This window comes from Arachis ipaensis, chromosome B8 (assembly GCF_059453495.1).
Source record: "Arachis ipaensis isolate K30076 ecotype BB chromosome B8, ASM5945349v1, whole genome shotgun sequence".
In the NCBI taxonomy this organism is placed as follows: domain Eukaryota; kingdom Viridiplantae; phylum Streptophyta; class Magnoliopsida; order Fabales; family Fabaceae; genus Arachis; species Arachis ipaensis.
The window spans coordinates 132003551-132019368 of record NC_142443.1 but is presented as its reverse complement, the minus strand read 5'-3'; the positions used below and the strand labels follow the sequence as shown (position 1 = coordinate 132019368).

The 15818-nt window shown below is 33.1% G+C and overlaps 1 protein-coding gene across 1 annotated transcript; it reads left to right on the top strand.

The window, feature by feature from the left end:
• Positions 1-11845: 11845 nt before the first annotated feature.
• Positions 11846-13308, top strand: LOC107611514 (ADP/ATP translocase 1, mitochondrial-like). Its single transcript, XM_016313429.3, has 2 exons — positions 11846-12709; positions 12967-13308. The coding sequence occupies exons 1-2, from the start codon at positions 11846-11848 to the stop codon at positions 13261-13263; spliced, it is 1161 nt and encodes a 386-aa protein (XP_016168915.1). The 3' UTR covers positions 13264-13308.
• The last annotated feature ends 2510 nt before the right edge of the window (positions 13309-15818 follow it).

The window sequence follows — 15818 nt, the reverse complement described above, 5'->3', positions numbered from 1 at the left end:
GTGTAGGTCAAGATAGAAAAGTAAGACTCTGTTAGTATGAGTCTTGTATAAATAGGAAGTCCTTGTTTTAAAATAGAGAGGTGTGTAATACATATTTTTCATAATCTCCATTTGCCTTTTTCTTCTTTACTCAGAAACCCTAAGTCCTTTCTTGGTTTTCATCTCCTTATTTCTATTTATCTTTCTTCTTGAAATTATATGCTTCAATTCTTCTCAGATGGTATCTAGAGCCTAGGTTTTTTCTCTTCAATGGCTGAATCACCTTCCAATTCCAACTCTGTCAACAGTAACAACAACCCCCAAAATGTCATCACATCTATTCCTACTGCATCCTTCTTGAATCAACGACTACTCACCCCGATTGGAGATAAACTTGGCGAAAATAATCACAAGACTTGGTTACAACAAGCTGTGGCTACCATTTATGGGCAAGATTTACAAGATCATCTTTTACCAGAGAAAATTCCTCCTCAATACCTTTCTGACGAAGATCGAATTGCTGGAAAAGAATATGGTCACTACAAGCAGTGGAGGCAAGATGATTCCAACCTCATGTCATGGATGCTTGCATCAATTGATCCGAATTTCAAAAATAAAATGGTAGGTAGTGCCTTTAGTTTTCAAATCTGGAAAAAGATTGAAGAATACTTTGCTAAATCAACCCTGTACAAAATCAAACAATTGAAGGCACAATTGAAACTCATCAAGAAACATGGATTATCTGCCTTTGATTATGTGTTCAAAATCAAACATGTTGCCGACTCTCTTGCGGCTTTAGGAAGCCCTCTTACATCAGCAGAGCATATTGAAGCACTTCTTGAAGGCCTGAATTCTGATTATCAAATGCTAATCTTTACTGTGAATGCAAAATCGGAAATGTACTCGTTAAGTGAAGTTGAAACTCTCATTATGACTCATGATGATATGGTAGATAAGTTTCAAAATTCAGATAGTCTAATGGCACAGGCTCATTTGACACAAGGCAATTTTTTACCTTCCATCAATCAAGGAAGGGGTTTTGGAGGACGACGAGGCAGAGGAGGTAGGTTCTCTCGAGGAGGCAGGTTCTTTAATTCAAATTCTCGACCACAATGCCAAGTTTGTGGTCGTACGGGTCATATTGCTTGGCATTGCTATCATAGATTTGATCAACAAATTCCTCCTCCCTCAAATCCCACTGCACCCCTTTACAGACCTCAATCCCATTTTCCTTCATCCTCTGCACAATCAACACAACCACCAGTGCTATCCACCACGCCACCACCACCTACAGCATCCTTTCATCATCCTGAGGCATATATGGCTGTTCCTCATCAGTGGCAGACACTTCTTGGTACCCAGATACAGGTGCATCTCACCATGTCACCCCAAATCACTCCAACCTACTTACCAGCACAGAATATTCTGGCCAGATCAGGTTCTTGTAGGTGATGGATCAGGTTTGTCTATCAAACATTATGGAAATTCAATTCTTTATGCACAAGACTCAAATAGATGGTTCCAATTACAAAAGTTAATTCACACACCACAGATCACAAAAAATTTAATCAGTGTTTCTAAATTCGCTCAAGATAACAATGTTTTCTTTGAATTTCATGCCTTTGTTTGCTTTGTTAAATGTCAGTTCTCCAAGAAGGTTCTCATGCAAGGATTTCGTAGAGGAGGAATCTACAAATTCGTTAATGTTGCTGTTCCTCATTTTTCTCCTTTAAATTTTGTACCTAGAGTTCTAGCTATTACATGTTCTTCTTTTGAATTGTGGCACAAGAGGCTGGGACATGCTGCCAAACAAACTGTACACACAGTCTTAAATAAATGCAATATTATTACTCCGAATACAATTGACTCCTTTAATTCAACTTCTGATAATTCGTTGTGTGAAAACTGTGTTTATGCGAAATTACACAAGATGCCCTTTTCTGATTCTACTACTACTTATACTGCACCCCTTCAATTAGTATATTATGATGCTTGGGGCACAGCTCCTATTATATCTCATCTTGGCTTTAGGTACTATGTTATATTTGTTGATGCATATAGTAGGTACACTTGTCTATATCTATTACAATCTAAATCTCAGGTATATACTGCATTTTTACAATATAAGACTCTTATTGAAAATTTAACAGGACATAAATTGAAGGAGTTACAAACTGATCATGGAGGAGAGTATAGCTCCAATAGTTTTAAAGAATTTATACTTAAACATGGCATATATCATAGATATTCATGTCCTCATACACATGAACAAAATGGCAGGGCTGAGAGAAAGCATCGCCATGTTATAGAAACAGCTTTGGCAATGCTTTCTACAGCTTCCCTTCCCCTTACCTTTTGGGATGAAGCAGTAATTACTGCAACATATTTAATCAATAGATTACCCACTCCTGTTCTCCAAGGTAAGACACCATATGAATTGTTATTTCATCAGATTCCTGATTATCAACATTTGAGAATTTTTGGCAGCACATGTTATCCACTGCTGAGACCCTATAACAGACATAAGTTTGATTATAGATCTCACAAGTGTCTTTTTCTGGGATATGCAGCCAATCACAAAGGTTATAGGTGCTTGTCACCCACTGGTAAGGTATTTATTAGTAGACATGTTGCCTTTGATGAATCTATATTTCCATATAAAGAATTATTTGTCAATTCATCTAATAATAATAATTTTCTTAATCAAAGTTCTTTTCAGACTATTCCTACTATACCAGCATATGCAGGTTTGCCTACACAAACAATCTTTCATGATCAGCCCTCCCATAATTCCACTCTTCATAAGTCAAGTAATAGTGCTAACATTAGCCCTAATATAGAAATTTCTCAGTCTAATCAAGTTTCTCCTTCAATTCTGCACCATGAAACCCCTATTCCTGGTTCTACTATAGAGAGGCAGTTACCCTGTGATAGTTCACAACACAGTCATAGTGTACCACAAAATCCTCCCATTTCACCAAACACTAATGTCCACCCTATGAAAACCAGATCGAAGACAGGCAACTCTAAACCCAAAATTTTTTTAACTAAACATAGTGATGAGAAATCTGAAGACAGACCACCAAAAACTGTAGCTAGTGCTCTTACTATACCACATTGGTATGAGGCTATGAAAGAAGAATATAATGCCCTTATGAGAACTAATACCTGGAACCTAGTGTTGCCACCACCTCATGCTAAAATCATAGGCTCTAAATGGATTTTCACCACTAAAAAGAATCCTGATGGATCTGTGCAAAAATACAAAGCACGATTAGTTGCACAAGGCTTTGGACAAAGTGAAGGTTTTGATTTTGACCAGGTTTTTAGTCCAATGATTAGGCCTACTACTGTGAGAATTGTGCTAAGCTTAGCCTTATCCAAAGGTTGGGTTATTCGATAATTTGATTTTAATAACGCTTTCTTGAATGGAGATTTATCTCAACTTATTTATATGCAGCAGCCCAAGGGTTTTGAAGTCAATTCTGAAACCTTAGTGTGTAAACTAAATCGTTCCCTATATGGTCTGAAGCAAGCACCACGAGAATGGTTCCTAAAGTTGAACAAAACTCTAGAAACATTTGGCTTTACCGCTGCAAAATCAGATACCTCTTTGTTTTTGAAATACACTTCCAATCATGTCATATATCTTCTATGCTATGTAGATGACATCATTATTACAGGGAGTGATTCAACTCAAGTTGACTTGATGATTAAAACCTTAAATACAGTTTTCTCATTAAAGGATCTAGGTGAATTGAGTTATTTTCTAGGTGTTGAAGTTAGAAGAACTATTGCAGGACATATTCATTTATCTCAAACAAAATATGTGAATGATTTACTCTCAAAATTAAACATGGGAGAGGCAAGTGCAATGCCAACTCCCATGATATCATCTCTTCAGCTGTTGACTACAGGTTCGGAAGAATTTGAGGATCCAAGACTATATAGATCTGTTGTTGGAAGTCTTCATTATCTCACAATTACTAGACCAGACGTTTCATTCGCTGTGAGCAAGCTTAGCCAGTTTATGCATAAACCCTTGCTTGCACATTGGAAGGCTCTAAAAAGAGTTCTTCGATATCTTCGAGGCACTAAGCAACAAGGATTACTCTTTCATAAAAATACAGACTTCAGATTGTATGGGTTCGCTGATGCTGATTGGGCATCAGACCTTGAAGACCGCAGGTCAGTTACTGGGTTTTGCATTTTTTTAGGTTCTAATCTTGTGTCTTGGTGTTGTAGGAAGCAAATCATTGTCAGTAGGAGCTCGACAGAGGCTGAATTTCGAAGTCCTGTAGCATGTGTAGCAGAGACAGTTTGGATCAAGAACTTGTTGCTCGAATTGAAAGTTCAACTTCAGATATCTCCAACAATTTTTTGTGACAACTTAAGCACTGTAATGCTTGCTTCCAATCCAGTGTTACATGACAAAACAAAGCACTTCCAACTTGATATACAATTTATTCGAGACAAGATCAAAAGCAATGAACTACATGTGGTCCATATCCCAGGTCAAGAGCAGATGCTGATATATTGACTAAACCCTTATCAGCAGCAACCTTTGATAAGCTCAAGTACAAACTTAGAGTGGTCCCAAGACCAATCATAAGTTTGAGGGGGGATATAAATGATATAGTGTACACTAAGAAAAATTTGGGTAATAATACTAGTGTAGGTCAAGATAGAAAAGTAAGACTCTGTTAGTATGAGTCTTGTATAAATAGGAAGTCCTTGTTTTAAAATAGAGAGGTGTGTAATACATATTTTTCATAATCTCCATTTGCCTTTTTCTTCTTTACTCAGAAACCCTAAGTCCTTTCTTGGTTTTCATCTCCTTGTTTCTATTCATCTTTCTTCTTGAAATTATATGCTTCAATTCTTCTCAGACAGAAAAGCCATAGCCTGAGGGTGGGGGCTTATATGGCTCATATTCTGTAGATTCATACCCATCATCATCACTTGAACTACTCTCAATGTCTGCATCATTGTCCAACACAGCGTCCTCAACAACTAATCCGCAGCATCCTCATCAGTATCAGATAATATCTCCTCCACCCCTTCCGATACCGGATGGTCAAAATATATGTAAAATTCATCCGTATCCTCATTCTGTATCTTATTCTTTTGCAAGGCTCTGATTTCTTTATCTCCATGAATAGGGTGTAGACCAGACTCCAGGGTTTCAGATGTGGGATCATACCAATACATAGCTTTGTAATCATGGTATCCTAAGTCCAGAAAAAGTTTCTTCAAGTCAAAGAAGCAAATGAGGTCAACATCCATTGGGGGAAACCTTTTTACGTTCCCATTAATGTACACCAAGACACCTTTGTTATCTCGAACAAAGCTTTCACCATGATGAAACACCGAGACCACATCTTCGTACATCTAAATGCCAACAAATAAAGAAGTACAACTCATTTCCTATTTTATCCAATATCACTAATCACTACAACTATCCACAACAATGCATGTAACCAAAATCAGAAATTCAAAAACAATCAAGTAAAAAATACTTTTCACTAACCTTGATCAATTGGGTGTGGAACCAACAGCCTTCACGACCCCTTCACAACCATTTTCACGATCAAGCAGACAAATGAGTATGGACAGAGCAATGCATATGGACAATGTTGATGGAGGTATGGAAGGGTTTTCTTCGTAAAACCTAGCAGAACTAATGGGGTATGGAGTAATTTCACCAAACGGTTGAATATAAAAAGAATTGTATATCAAATTGGCTTCACAAATAAAACGGCGTCGTTTAGTTGCACAGCCCTCCATCGCGGGATGTGTTTGTCCCTTATAAAACGACGTCGTTCTCCTTTGCTCCAATACGACGTCGTTTTGTCCAGCTTGAATGGGGACCAAATTATCCTGGAAGTGACATGTCCCACTTAACCGGACACGTCAGCCAGGTTACCTCCACGTAGGACGTCAACGTTAATTCTGACTGGGTCAACCTGGCGTGGGACGTATCTGGTGTATAAGTCAGAAAGTCAAGGACAAAATCTTAGTTAAATTTGGTTGGAGACAAATATGTCCGAACGTGAATTCTTTAGGGACCTATTTGGGATATTACTCTAAATTAATTAATGCAAACATTGTCTACCGCTAGTTTTGGCTTTTATTTGTTTAGGTTAGTGTCAAATGTCAACAATAATATGTTGGAAAAATTTTCAAATGTACGGTTTACTTGATTGCTATATTGTTTATTCCAAGTACCCTTTCAGTTGCAGATTAACTTTTTATTTGATAGAAACTATGACACTTACTACAAAAATCCCTGACACCATTGCTAAAAAGACACAAAAGAGAGACTATACTTGTAGCTATGAAATAAGTTTTGTAGAGGTTGAACCAAACTTTATATTTACAGCTTAAAAGTTTAATTAATATTCAACAACTTTTTAATTTTTAGAAAAAAAAAATGTAATTTCCTTTTTGTCTACAATAAAAAAAATTAAATTTTCACAAAATTATTTTCTATTAGTATTACATTAAATAAATTTTTATTAATTTAATGTATATTAAAAATAAATATTTAAATAAAAGTTCAAATCAAATGATATCAATTATATTTAATGCTTACAACTTATTATAGAATTACATTTCATTGGTTTTATTAATGACCACATAAAATATGAAATAATCTAATACAAAGATTATTCATCCATGACAAATTTAATCAAAATTAGAAGTAACTAGTAGTATGCAGCGTAATGAATTGCATATTCACGACCCTATTTATCATTTCGTCTAAATCATGTGAATTATTTAATATAAATCTCAATAAACATGAGAATTGGAATACTGATATACATATACTTCAAGAGTACAATAATATACTTAAAAATCTTTTCATATGAGGTACTCTTAAGAGTACAAAAGCACGATTTTAAAATTCAATTTCGTTGAAAGTTATTGTTGTACATAATCGTCATTTCGGTTCGTATATTGTTATATGATCTGTTATTTCTGTTGATCAATATCTGAAGTTTTAACTGTCTCGTGCCGTAGAAATAATAAGCATAGCATATTAGTATTTACTGTCAATTAATCTTCTTTTTTAAATGCTATCGATCTCACTTTCTGTATCATCTCCTTTAAATACATTTTTATCACCTCTTCGTCTCTTCATTTTCTCTTCTCTTCTTTCCCTGTCTGCTTTCCTTTCAATTCCCACACAAACAGAAATTAAATTAATAAAGAGAACAAAAGCAGAAGAAGAAGGTGTACGGTTATTACAACAAGTTAAACGGAGGGATTATTGTTATTTTTTATTATTAATAATAGAATCGCGTTCCAGTTAGGGTTATGAAAGGTTGGGAAAATGGTAGGAGTAATGCGAGATGGTTAGCGTTAGTGTTAGTGGCGGTGGCGGTGGTATGTGCGGAGAAGAAGAACTAGAATAAGAATGCATATGCGACTATGATGTACGTGGGGAATTCCAAGGGATTATGAATTCTATATAGCGGTGCGTGTTCTCCTCAGATCACTCGCTAAGCTTCGTGTGCAAGCTAATCTTGTTGTCATTGCTTCCATTGATGATGTTCCTCGCAGATGGATTCGAATTTTGTAAATCTTCTCTTACTTCTTCAATATATCATCATCCTCGTGATCTTTCATTTAAACTTACCTGATTTTAAATATTTAAATAAAAGTTCAAATCAAATGATATCAATTATAATTAATGCTTACAACTTATTATAGAATTACATTTCATTGGTTTTATTAATGACCACCACTACAAAAAAAAAAAAGCTATTTTAACATTTTTTTAACATTCATAATTAAGTGTAAAAATTAATATATATTTTTGACAAATATCACAAATGTCAAATTTTTTATGTTTTCTTGATGAATAATTTGACCGTAGAAAATTACTCCTCAATTTTGGCACTCATTTGTTTTCAATTTACTCCACTATTCTTCTTCTTTTTTGGGCTCCTTTAATTTTGGCATCACACTGTTCTTAGTTTGGGATCATACTACTCATTTATTATCTTCAAAATTTCAATTTATTCTTCAATTTCAAGATTTCATCTCATTCTTTGTTAAAAATTTTTGTTGAGAATTTTTTATGACCAATAAATGTTAAAATAAATAGTATTTTTGACGGTTAATAAATATCACAGAAAATATATTCTCGAATTTTTCTAACAAATTATTTTTGACAGTCAATATTTATCAAAATAAGATTTAAGCTTTTTTCACAATTACATATGTTAAAAATACTATTTTTGACAAAACTTTTATTAACATATTTTCATAGTTAAAATAATGTCAAAATTTATTTTTTGACGAATTTTAATTTTTTTTGACACATATAGCTCTAAAAAATAATCTATATTATTGTAGTGCACATAAAATATGAAATAATCTAATACAAAGATTATTCATCTATGACAAATTTAATCAAAATTAGAAGTAATTAGTAATAAGCAGCATAATTCTTATGAATTGCATATTCACGATACTATTTGTCATTCTGTCTAAATCATGAGAATTATTTAATAGAAGCCATTCCGATAAACACGTCTAAAACGTTTTTTTTTAAGATGTTTTTTAATAATTAAAATTTAACACATATAATCGATTAAACCGTGTTATTTTTTATTAAAATTAGGCCAAACAAATTAATTTGACTGAAAAAATGGTAAATCAAATCTTAAACTGATATAAATTAATATTATTTTTTATAGAAAATAACTACAATACCCCTATTATAGAAAATGATTAAAATATTTCTATTATATATATTAATTTTAAGAATTCTAAATTTTAGCCTTTTTATTCTCTACCATCATACATCATAGGGTTAGAATTTAGAATTTTCAAAATTAATATATATATAATAGAGATATTTTAGTTATTTTTTTATAATAGGAATATTGTAGTTATTTTCTATAAAAAAAATATTAATTTATATCAGTTTTAGATTTGATTCATTATTTTTTTGGTCAAATTAATTTATTTAGCCTAATATTGACAAAAATAACATGGTTCAATAAATTATATGTATTAAATTTTAATTATTAAAAAATATTTTTTAAAAAAGACATTTTTAACATCTTTATCTGAGTTACTCCCTATATAATATAAATCTCAATAGTCATGAGAATTGAAATACTAATATACTTCAAGAGTACAATAATATACTTAAAAACTTTTCCATATGATGTACTCTTAAGAGTACAAAAGCACCATTTTAAAATTCAGTTTCGTGAAGATTGCTTTGGATTCCATATGTGATAGGTACTCAAATTTATTTAATATGAATCTTTAGTGTTTTAAAAATATAATTTCCTATTATTGAAATATTCATTTAATGTTTATATATATGATTATCTAATTTATTTTTTTTCCAAACACAGAAAATTTATTTTTTATTAAATCTAAATATAATACCCAATTTATTAGTAACTAATCTATTTAGTGCCTATTAATCCATTTTTTTATAAATATATTAATAATTATTTTAAAGTTAACCAAGATAGAAAATAACAAAATATTTATTTTATAAATTATATATAACAAAAACTATTTTAAAAAAATAATTTGAATACCATGTTATTTCTATGTTTCCATTATCTAATAGAAGATAGATATATAAATAGATATCTCCTTTATATAATAGCTAAAAGATAGATAAATAGATAGATAGTGGATAGAAGAAAAATAAATAACTTTATTTTTATACCGATATAAAAAATATTTGATATTTAATAGATGAATATCATTATTGATAAAAAAAAAGAAATTACATTAAAAATGTACAAAGGATGAAAGGAAGGAAGAAGAAATGTATGGCCTATTATTTTTATTGAGTTGTTCCACAATTACTGGATGTAGTCAAAGGTGAGGGCTACATTTGTGCACAGTGAAAGTTTTCCTGTGAATGAATAAGGATTTATTATTATTATTTAAAGTCTGTTCAAAGCCACGCTTCTCATTTGGCCTTTCACATTTTTTTAACCCTACGATTCTTTCTTGTCAAAGGCCATTTCTTCCTATAAAGTCGGGTAGCCACTCTCTCATTTCTAAGGTTAAAAAAAAACTCCTTTCTCTATTCAAATACACACTCATTCCCTTCACACTCGCTCCTCATTTCAATTACTCTCACTTACACTCTCCTATTTTCTTTTTTTCAAGGTACCATAATATTCCTTCTATTCAAACTCGTATATGTTGATTTTGCTCCCAGCAAATTGTTCTTGTTATTTTTTTATCATCCTTTTATCGTTCTTTCAAGTTGAATATAGAAAGTTTTAGACGTCATGATTATGGTGCATGTTTGGATTGCCAGTTAGCTATACTCATAATCAACTATGGTTTATCAAAATTAATTATATACATTTTAGATTTTGAGTTAAAATTAATTTATATCATAAAGAGAAAATTTTCATTTCTCCAATTCAGTCATGGTGTTTATTAATTTTGGGTTTCCAAAATCAATTATTTTACATGATAATGCTACAATGGTACCAAAATTAAGCCAAACAAACACGGATAGAATTTCAGAATCTAATCCATTTTGGGTGGATACTGACATTAAATTCCTTTTTTATGATGCTTGTTTCCAGAAAGTTATTTCTTTTACACTTGTATAATGGATCTTCCCGTCAAACGGAACTAAAAAGTTTATTTTAATTGGGTCATTTTTATATCTGAATGATTTTTTCCTCTCAGTCTCACTTCTTGTTTTCTGGGTTTTTATTGGCTTATATCTGTTATTGTAGATCTCATTGATTTTTATATATAAGAGCATATTGGTTAAGTGATCATCATGTTTGAAAAAAATATTAAATATCTATATTATGATTTAAAAGCTTAGGTTTTGTTGCTTTTTAGCACATTGAAAATGATGATTTAAGGTATTTATGTATTACATTTCAATTTGTTATTTTGTCTTATTGGGATAAAAAAATAGTTTAATTTATTATTTTATTTCTAGTAGTATCTTTCAATTTTGTGTTGTTCCATTCTCTTGTCACATGATTGCATAGGTCATTGAGTAGTGTACAAAAATTTATCCATAGAAACCTTCATAATGTGACTAAATACAACCTCAATTTTTTAGTGCCTTATTTTTATTGAAAGAGTCTATTCAAGATTTGCAATACGTAATACATTAATATTTTTTTTTGGTGACTACATAATACATTAATATGAAAAACTCTTATTTAGAACATTTTAATTATGGCTTGGATGTTTGATATTCTTCATTTTTTCCCTCTCTTCCCTTTTACTTTTTAGCTTACAAAATTGCTTCTGATTTTCTTTAAAGATGGTACACTACAGGACATTTATGAATTTTTCTACTACTGTGAAGTTTAGAATTCAATCATAGTTCTTTTTATTTTTATTTTTTAAATATTATTATTAAGCATACTTTTTCTAATCTATGATGCTTTAATGACTTCCTTCTAGCCAAACTAACTTGTTATATATAATAATTTTAGCGGAAGTACAGAGAGTCAATGAATTATCTGTACAATGTGTATAATGGGCTGTATTGTATTCGATTCAGTATGATATCAGTTGTTTATTATCCCTGATACCTAGATGATTATTCTGAAAGGTATGGGTGTATTGTGTTTAATAAATTAGTAGTATTTTACCTTGAATGTTCATTTTTAACTCATATTGGGTCAAATAAATAACACATTATACACATTGTGCAGATACTCTATTAACTCTCTAGCGAAATTCATAATTTTATGGTCGAACAGATCATATTTATATATTATTTTCTGTGGTTAAATGTTAAGTTGTTAACACTTAACACATTACCTAAGTCTATGAAAACTCATATAATAACATAGAGTGCATGCTTCCATACATGATCAGGATAGTCACCATGGTCAATCCAAACCCAACTCTTGAAAAGTTTGCAAGGCATCTCCATCTCCATTCTGCTCTTTCCTCCGACATCCAAAGCAACGATGGATCCTTCCGCCGCCCTGCTTTAAACCAAAGGCGAACATTCTCGAATTACTCGAATCCTGCCTTGCACATGCCAGCATCATGCAAATCCACAACTGATTTCTTTACCGTTACAAGTGCCACAACGTCTCCTGTCTTTGTGGCAGCTCCGGCAGAGAAGGGCAACTTCTTTATTGACTTCATGATGGGCGGAGTGTCGGCAGCCGTGTCGAAAACGGCGGCGGCTCCGATCGAACGAGTGAAGCTTTTGATCCAAAATCAAGATGAGATGATTAAACAAGGAAGACTTGCTCAGCCATACAAGGGTATTGGTGACTGCTTTAGTCGAACAATTGCTGATGAGGGTGTGGTGTCTCTTTGGAGAGGTAACACTGCAAATGTGATTCGCTATTTCCCGACTCAGGCTCTGAACTTTGCATTCAAGGACTACTTCAAGAGGCTTTTCAATTTCAAGAAGGATAGAGACGGTTACTGGAAATGGTTTGCTGGAAACTTGGCATCAGGAGGTGCAGCTGGAGCCTCATCGCTCTTCTTTGTATACTCTCTTGACTACGCCCGTACTCGTCTTGCTAATGACGCCAAGGCTGCTAAGAAGGGTGGCGGCGACAGGCAGTTTAACGGTCTCGTCGACGTCTACAAGAAGACCTTGGCTTCCGACGGCATCGCCGGTCTTTACCGTGGTTTCAACATTTCCTGCGTCGGTATCATCGTCTATCGCGGTCTCTACTTTGGAATGTATGATTCTCTCAAGCCAGTTCTCTTGACTGGATCTTTGCAGGTTTCTATCCACAACTCTTTCTTCTATTTTCTAAACATGTATTAAACCACTCTTCCACCTTAGTCCATGACAACTAAATTATAATTTAATTTATGTATTCTGTTCGGCTGAATTTGTGGACCGCGAGACGTCTTTATTATTGTCATAGACTAAGGTGAAAGAGTGTTTTAATAACATGAATAAGTTCCACTCTTAATGTGTTAAGCTTTTTCTCTTTGTGTCTCCTTCTAACCTGCAATTTCTTATGAGGATTGCAGGATAGCTTTTTTGCGAGCTTTGCTCTCGGGTGGCTGATCACCAATGGTGCTGGGCTTGCATCATACCCAATTGACACAGTGAGGAGAAGAATGATGATGACCTCTGGTACAGCTGTGAAGTACAAGAGCTCCATGGATGCATTTACACAAATCCTCCAGAATGAGGGTGCCAAGTCCTTGTTCAAGGGTGCTGGTGCTAACATCCTTCGCGCCATCGCCGGCGCCGGTGTGCTTGCTGGCTATGACAAGTTGCAGGTTATTATGTTTGGCAAGAAGTATGGATCTGGCGGTGCTTAGATTTTTCAGCACTTCGATTCATATCTTAGCTATATAGATGGATTGCAGAAGAAAAACTATTCAACCTTTAGATTTGACTCATTATCATTGCTGCGGCAAATTTTGTTGATTTAATTTTGGGTCGGAATATGATATTTTTAAGTATAAATTATTTGAGTGACATATAGAGTAAATGTCACTATGAATTTTCAGTTTTGTATTATTTGAATTTTTTGAGAGATTTTCACTATTCCATACATTTTGTTATAGAGTTCCTCTCATCTATAGAATAAAATTGAATATGCCCATTTTTAATAGAGTATGTTTTTGTGATGATAGTTGTAAATTTCATGTTAGCGGAAATTGATAGAGTTGAATTCCTATTCATACACGCAAAACTTTTTTAACTTCTCATCTTTTGGCTTTGAACAAAAATGGTGGTCAAGGCATTTTTACATATTCAATTCTTAATTGAGACGCATTTATTTCAAATGAAATTAATTTTACGTAATTTTTAGAATTAAATACTCTTTTCATCATCTCTAAAATTACCAGGTGAAAATCAAAATAATTTTATTTTTTTAAATATCCTTAAAGTTAAAAATACTTTTAAAATCATCTTTGTTGAGTTTTGGACAAAATTGTCCTAATATTTGTTACTTAATTATGGAATTTTAAAAAGAATAATTAAATAAAAAGATTATATAAGTGTGGATGAAAATATAAAATAGATTAGAGTAAATACTCAATTTGACCCCTAACAATTTTTTCAAAGGATAATGAGGTGATGTGTCCGTTAAGTACCAGCTTAAATTGGCATATTAATAAATCACCCAACTCGGCCTCTGACAATTTTTAACAATATAAATTCGCTTTTTATTTGCGCAGAACCCTAACTGTGCTTCTTCCTCCTTCCTCCTTGTGTAGAACCCTAACTGTGCTACCACTATGAGCTATAGAGATCATTTTTTAGAACCTAGAAGTCACACTCTGTAGGGTTATAATGTTGGCAAAGAGAGTAGGAGTTGCATCTTTTCTTCTGGAAGTGTTGGGCAGCCAAGAAAGAAGAAATTCATGTCTCCAAAATGTCATTGTGGTATCTATTCGATTTTCTTCTAATCTTGCACAAAACTTGTTGAGTTAAGAAATTAACTAAATTAATTTAATGATGACAAACATTATTTTAGGGGTTAATCACGGAATTAGTTTTAATTGTGCTTGATTAAGTGTTGCAGGCCAAATCAAAAGAAACAGCAGCCCAAATGCAAGAAAACCAAAACACTGCTGGTGGGATGTCTAATAAACAAGGCCCAAATGAATATAACAAAGAAGTCACATGAGCTGAGAGATAAGTAAAACAAATCCAAGCCCAAAATGCATCATCTAAGTGGAAGCCTTCCAAAGCCATCACTCACATATGTGCTTCAGTCAAAACCAGAGAGAGAGAAAGAGATTCTTCTTCCTCATTTCATCAAAAAAGAAGGAAAGAGAAGGGTTAAGCAAGAAGCAAATGTCTAATCGCCAAATCAAACCGTGTTAAGCTAAGTCAAAAGATAAAGGTGGTTTATTTCCATTTGCATGCAATTTATTTTCTTCACTCCATCTCCAACTCTCTGCGACACTATTTTTGTATAAATGGCAAAAGGTAACTCTGATCTATGCTGCTGTAAATCAATGGTTCACAAAGTTACTTGGAGCCAAAGCACATTTTTAAAGGTATGGATTTGGGGCTCATCACTGAACATCCATTCTTGCTGCTCAGTTGACTTCGGTCAAGTAAGAGATTCAAATTTGAAATTCCTAATTTGGGGTTAATAAAAAAAATGAAATGTCACCTCTAAGAAGCACAAAGCTCAAAAAATTGACTTGAAAGAAAGCAACTCAGCAACATTAAAAAAGTTACAAAAAGAAAAATTTTGTTTCCAAGAAAGACGAAGGAGAGAGAACCAGGATTGAAGTTATTGTTCTGAGAAGTCTTCTTTGAGAGAGTTCATCAACTTGGACAGTGGTTTCTATCAAAGGAGCATTCCGCCAGAATGAGGGACTAAATCAAAGTCGTGCAAATCAGGTTCATCACATAGCAAAAGAGGCTGTTGAAACAATCAATCTCCTTCATGTTTTACATATTGAAAATTTTATTTTCAAGGTATATCTTTCTGTAATTTCTTGAGAGGCAAAAGGCAAATAGAGAGAGCTCAAGTAAAAGCCAATGAGTGTTATAAGGCTGAGTGATACACTTGAGTGAAAAGTCTAGAGTGATTTCAGATTTCTTTAGGTTGTTTATGGTGTCTTGTTTCTTGTACCTGTGAGGTACACTTTTCTTAGTTAGGTAAGCACTAAGAGTAAAGAGTTAGGTATTAGCATAGCTAAGTCAAGTTAGGTTAGAACTTGAGAGTGAAAGGATTGTGTCAATCCTGTGAAATTGGTGTATATAATACTTTAACTATAGTGAAAATTTCACCACTGTTGTGATGGAGACTGGATGTAAGTTGCATTGCACAAGGCAACTGAACCAGGATACACGATGGTGTCAGATTCTCTCTTCCCTTCTCTGTTCCATTTTTTGATATTCATGA